At 37.1% G+C, this 6,000-nt stretch overlaps 1 protein-coding gene across 1 annotated transcript in view; it reads left to right on the top strand.

The window, feature by feature from the left end:
- Positions 1-1,549: 1,549 nt before the first annotated feature.
- Positions 1,550-6,000, top strand: part of LOC122809792 (carbonic anhydrase 5B, mitochondrial-like) — a 293,296-nt gene continuing 288,845 nt past the window's right edge. Inside the window, exon 1 of the mRNA XM_044081533.1 lies at positions 1,550-1,902. Within this exon, the coding sequence (XP_043937468.1) occupies positions 1,755-1,902 (148 nt within the window). The 5' untranslated portion in view covers positions 1,550-1,754. The remainder of the gene's footprint in view (positions 1,903-6,000) is intronic.

The raw sequence follows: 6,000 nt of genomic DNA, 5'->3' as shown, positions 1-6,000 counted from the left end.
GTTCTATTAATATTGTCAAATATTTGCCTTCCTTCCACAAAATCATATTTATCCATATCCATCAATTTTGACATCACCTTTGCCATTCTTTTAGCTTTTATAGACATAAACACTTTATAATCATAGTTTAAAATTGAAATGGGCCTATATGAAGTTGGATCTGATGGGTTTTTATTGTCTTTAGATATTACAGGCACCTGCTTCTCCTCCTTTTAAAATATTAAACAAAACGTTCCAGATGTTTATCACTTTCCTCCGTGCTAACTTCCAAATTTCTACCAGAATACCATCTATTTCTGGAGACTTTCCTGCAGATTGTTTATATATCACCGTTTTATCTAATCTCCTCCTATCTTACCTGTAAACTGTTGAGCCTCATCTACCTTTTACCTTGGCATATTTAAGTCTTCCATCAAGCTGTTCTCTGATAAAGTACAACTTGTGCTCTCTTAGAAAGATGAATGTATGAAAGCAATACCTTCTAGCTGTCGAGATTTTTGCCTGTATTTTAGGTCACTTCACAGTAAAATGTGTGGTTTTCTGGCAAATCACTGAGGGTTGAAGTCACTAACTTATGACAGATTATTTGTGTTTCAGACTTCATATCCTTCAAAGATGTGTGTTAGTACAAATCATTTTATTCTAACAACTTTACAAGTTTATACGAGCAATATAGGTTCATAGGTGGGTACTAGGCTATTGGCCCTAGGGCCTATATAAGCCTAGCCAAACGGTACCCTGGCTTTTGCCATCCAAGAAAATTATTTTCCTGTGCCCGTGTCAAACAGAGCTACAGAAGTGATCCCGGGGTGAATTTCCTATCTCCCATCCAATATTTAAAATCTGTCCTATGCCCCCCCCCCCCATTATTTTAGGCTTTGTCCAGATTTCTTGTGCTAAGAGGTTGGAGAGGCATATTGTAGTACAGTATGTTGCAAAATCACTTTTGTTAACAGTGCGCACAGTGTTCTCCGGTTAACCCTGCAATCTTTACATGAGTGACATATATACTTCTAAGCAAGACAGGTAGAGATTCCGTTGACAATTTTACTATTTGTAAACATTTTCAGATGTCTATAAGGAATACCCCAGATAAACAATTATTAAAAGCGCTCAGAAAACACGGAACAAGAGTGGCTACAGCAGTACTTCGCTTTTTGAATGTAAATCAGTGGACGATATTGTACAGTTTAAATTTAGTTTAGGAATTGGTTGTAAACACCTTTTAATGTTTACAGGGAATGCGCACACACACGCGCACACACACACTATAGATGTTTATTTATAAAGGAAATGCATGATATACATTGTTGCAGCTGCGGTCACTGACATATCGTATCATAACGTAATGTTACACACCAGTTACATCTGAACGGCTCAACTCAAATAACACTATGTAGCAATGAAATCTACGCACGCACGCGCGCACGCACACACACACACACACACACACACACACACACGCACTCTGTCCGCGTGCCTTTTTATGCCCCGCCCTATTTCTACAAGCAGACCAATGGAATTGAAGAGGCGTGTCCGGATTGTTTGGTCAGCCTTCTTCTCCGGGTGTAAAAGTGCACTTAAAAACAGTTTTATAATTATTTTATAGCAGTCGTTCCTTTCTGTTTTGAAGATAAACTGAATTCCTTGAAGGAGCGCTGTGCCACGTTTCGCTCCATACTCAGGCGGTTTTCGGCAGGAGAGACCCAGTCATTTTTTTTTTTGCTCTTTTTGTTACAGAATAGTGGTTGGACATGGTGCTGGTCAGAGGAGCGGGTGTGCTGGTACCAGCCGCCCAACAACTACTAAATGGTCCTGGGAGTAGGAGGCCCCCACTTGTGGTGCCAGTGCGGCGCTGTAACCTGGCCAGCTGCGCGCACAGCCTAAGGAACAGTCCGTCAGGTAAGTTTTCTGGGGCAGGGGGCAGTGCTTTCAGTTAATGACGACATTAGTTACAGCAATGTTGTCATCTAGAGTAGAGTTCACGCGCATCCATTGAAGTGTGCCTGTTGTTTTGTTTCCCCTCTTCAAAGCTTGAGGCAGAGTCTCTTGTTTGATATATCTCAAATGTCTTCGATTTTAACTCAGATTTTAGCTCAGTTCCTTTTAATCCCCAATGGTACATTACATTTAGTAAATAATGATAAGTAGAATTATGTCTTTTATGTACCTCAGAAAATGTATATTAATTCACATTCTTTGTGTCTGCCTACATCTCAAGTTAACAGTACTATTATTTTAATGAATTGTCCCTGATTCCTTCTGGATTTGTCCTGATTCCGTTGAATGCTATGCCCTGTTCAGTTCAGATCTTTTAAGGAATCTGCTGACTTTGCATGTCGGACTATTTGCACTGAGCTTGTAAGTACTTTTCTCCCCTGACTGGCATTGCTCAGTAGGGTTACCACCTGTCCCACTTTGCGAGGGACAGTCCCTCTTTGGGCAGTTGTGTCCTGCAAAAAAAATTGAAAAAATAGCAAATGTCCTGAGATTTTAGGACAAATTATTTCCTATATTTCATGTAGTAGTTGCATAAAACAGTGACTGAAACACCTAAATGGTATAAGAAGCAGAATAGGCAACTAAAATGCTACAAGAATAAGCTTTTATTTAGACAAAAAAGTGAAGTTCTGTCCTTTGTACTGGCCGTGGGTAAATCTAACGTTTGTACCACTTTGGGCATTTGAAAAGGTGGCAACCCTATTGCTCAGGTCCAGAACGGGGTGGGGGTAGGGGGTTGCTGTAATTGGGTAAACTTCAGAAATGTTCAGCTTTGTTCCGAGACTGAGATAAAAACAACAGTTTGGGCTGTTAAGAGCATTGCCTGCAAAAATGATACAGAACATGTTTATGAAGTAAACTGAAAATTATTTTTCTTTGTCTGCAAAGTACATTAGTACAGAAACCATGTACATTAAAAGTACAGATATATTTTCAGTTAAGAGCGCTGCAGCAGCTGGCACTCACTACTTAATAAAATACAGGCAAATGTAGGTAAGCAGTAGAGTTGTCCTTACATCTGTGTATCTGTGGCCATATCCACAAACCTGCAATAGTAAACAGTGGCATTTACAGCAAAGGCAAGACATTTATTATGAAACATTCTCAGATAAATAAATCTGCAATTCGCTCATCAAATAAGTGACATCTGTAATATGTTTGAGTAAGGGTAAATGTAGTCCAGTTACAGAACTGAACTGAGATACTGACAGGACTTTCACATTGTTATCAAATGCTACTTTTAGATGGTGGAGTTCTTGAGGCTGCATCCTGGCTCCAGATTTTAGGATCCCTGAGAGTTTTGAACATAGTGCTTAGTAGTTTATAAGAAAGAGTGAGCACTTCCAGCTTTTGTGAGAGCAGGTGTGAAAAGAGTGGCTGTACAAGCAAGGAAGGATAATATATTTTGTACAATGTTCTGTTTGAAATCTGGTGTCAAATTACCAGACTTGACACATTTTTTTGTCAAATTGCTGCATTCTTAAGTTTATAATTGTGTAACCACCAACCAAGAGTTTCATGTTATTCGAAACAACAGCTCAGTAACTAAAACTGTACTGCTTTTCTAATTTTAATAGACTGTTTCTATCAAATTAATACAGCAGTTTACCAATTTTTTTATTAGGAGGCATGGCTTTCACTAGCTATTGAGTCTAATACTGGATATTGGGCTTCATTTAGACATCTAGTGATTATTGTCCAGGAATGGGCATTGTTGTGCCTGCAGACCTGTTAACAGCCACATGAACTCTTTGCACTGCATTTCACTGTTAATACACAGTTTCTTAATCACATGACAGACAGCAGCACACAAGGTTGGAGATAGTCGCAACCTTGTATTTATCCAGTGAAGCCAATTAAAACCAGTCAAATGTGTAAAACAGACTTTTTTGGGCATCCCTTCTGATACAAGGGAACAGCCATGCCGGTAGTTTCAATATTTCCTATTGCCACCATTTTGTGTTAATTTCCTTTCCACCAAGCTTTACATGAAGGACAACCACACAAAATATATGTGTGTATATTTAAATATATTTCTTTCATTGAGTGTGTATAGTATATGTAATATTTATTTTATCTTTAAAAAAAAAGGAGAAAAAAAGAAGTGTACTGAATGACAATTCTCACCCCAGACATGGTTAGTTCACTAAACTTGCATCTGGTAGAAGATTACGGAGTGTCCAATGCAGGACCTCCAGATTCATGAACAGTTTTTGTCCAACTGCAATAAGTCTCATTAATGCAGACGTAAATCTGGATGTATCACAACTATAATAGAGTGTTACTGTCTCATTCTTTTCCTTTTTTCATGCAGTAATTCTATTTATTTATTTATTGCATGCTAAAATTAATATATTGTCATTCAAGTGCAATTCTAATCACTTTCTTATGTGCAGTATCACTCACTTACCTCTGTGTATAGTGCACTTTTTCTTTTCATGGGTCAATCATCTATTAATCAGTGTTGTCCAGTGTGTATAAATAATGTACAAGCATGTACTCCAGCTACCCAGATACTTAGTTTTGTATTACAGCTATTGTTTATTCTTGAATACCTATCATATCTGTCTTTTTGTGTAAGTTTTTTTCCTATAAAAGAGCTGACACTTGAAATTTAGTTTAGGTAGCACTTGCGTTTCCTAAATGACAATAAAATTTCTTTGACTCTCTGAATTTTTATCTGATCTGTAGTGCTTATGTTTCAGAGTCATTCTAGGTGGTTATTTTCTGATTTCTTACACTCCTAAGTGACCTGAGTGTGGGCTGTAGTGCTGATGAAATTTTATTTTGTAGTTGAGTTTCTTGCCTCCTTGATGCCATTTTATGGGGTAGCAGACTGCACTATGGTGAGGATTTCATTTACCATTGTAATAATCCTCTCAAGCATCTGTCATAAATGTGCAGATGATTCAACCCTCATATGTACGGCATCCACAGTAACTCAATTTGTTACAGTCACACAAAAAGCCTTCTCTGATATTGAAACGTGGCTAGCAAACTCACAACTCATTCTCAACCCTAATAAAACTAAACCTATGATCTTTCATCCATCTAAACCTACTAACCTCCCAGCTAGCTTTTGTATCACTGCCAGTAATAATGCTAGGATTTTCCCAGATGCCCAAACAAAACTATTAGGCGTCATAATCAACAGACTAAAGTTTGACATACACATTTCTAACACAATCAAAAAGGTTCACAAGAAAATGGGAACAATGTATAGAAACAAAAAATACTTTAACAGATGCTGCAAGAATAGTCATAGCTAGAACCCACCTTCTCTCCTCACTCTTATATGCATCCTCCATACCTGCCAACCTCAAAAAGTCAGAACTAAGTAAATTAAAATCATAAAACAAAAAAAGGGCGGTGGCAAATATGCAGTCAAAAATGAAGTAAAAAATGAGTTTATTTGAAGCACTTTTCGTCAGCTCCAACAGCTGACTTCATCAGAAACACAATCAATTAGTACAAGCATATTATATATACGTAAAGACCAATTAGTTGGTACTAATTTAAAGAAACAATACGTGTTCGTTCCCTAACTATAAAAATAAAATACATTTCCAAAAAGGTCACATATTAACTTCACAAACTACTAACATTGATTTTTTTAAAAAATTCTAATTAAATATAAAATCGTATTGAATAAAATTAGGTAGAGTGAGACACCCGGACACAAACCATTTAAGGGGAAATGCCACCTAATTAATAGGACCATATTATTACATAAAGAATTTAAAATATGTATATAGTAATAACTGAAATTGTGCTTTTTACTTTATGTTACATAATTTACTCATATTTGTTCACCTCTTTAGGCTATTTAATTTCAACACACTGCTGATCGAACAAGAGTCATTCAACCCTGGGGAACTGTATGCATTTAGTCTCACCTGCCAGGTTAACTCGAGTTCCTCAAGTTTGAGAGGTCTTGGGCCTCCCCTAGTATCAATTTTAACTTGATCTATAACTATAAATTTAAAACAATGATCCTTA

This window comes from Protopterus annectens, chromosome 8.part0, assembly GCF_019279795.1.
Source record: "Protopterus annectens isolate FY-2018-M chromosome 8.part0, PAN1.0, whole genome shotgun sequence".
Taxonomy (NCBI): domain Eukaryota; kingdom Metazoa; phylum Chordata; order Ceratodontiformes; family Protopteridae; genus Protopterus; species Protopterus annectens.
The sequence above is the reverse complement of the archived record's forward strand: the minus strand, read 5'-3'. Positions and strand labels throughout refer to the sequence as shown.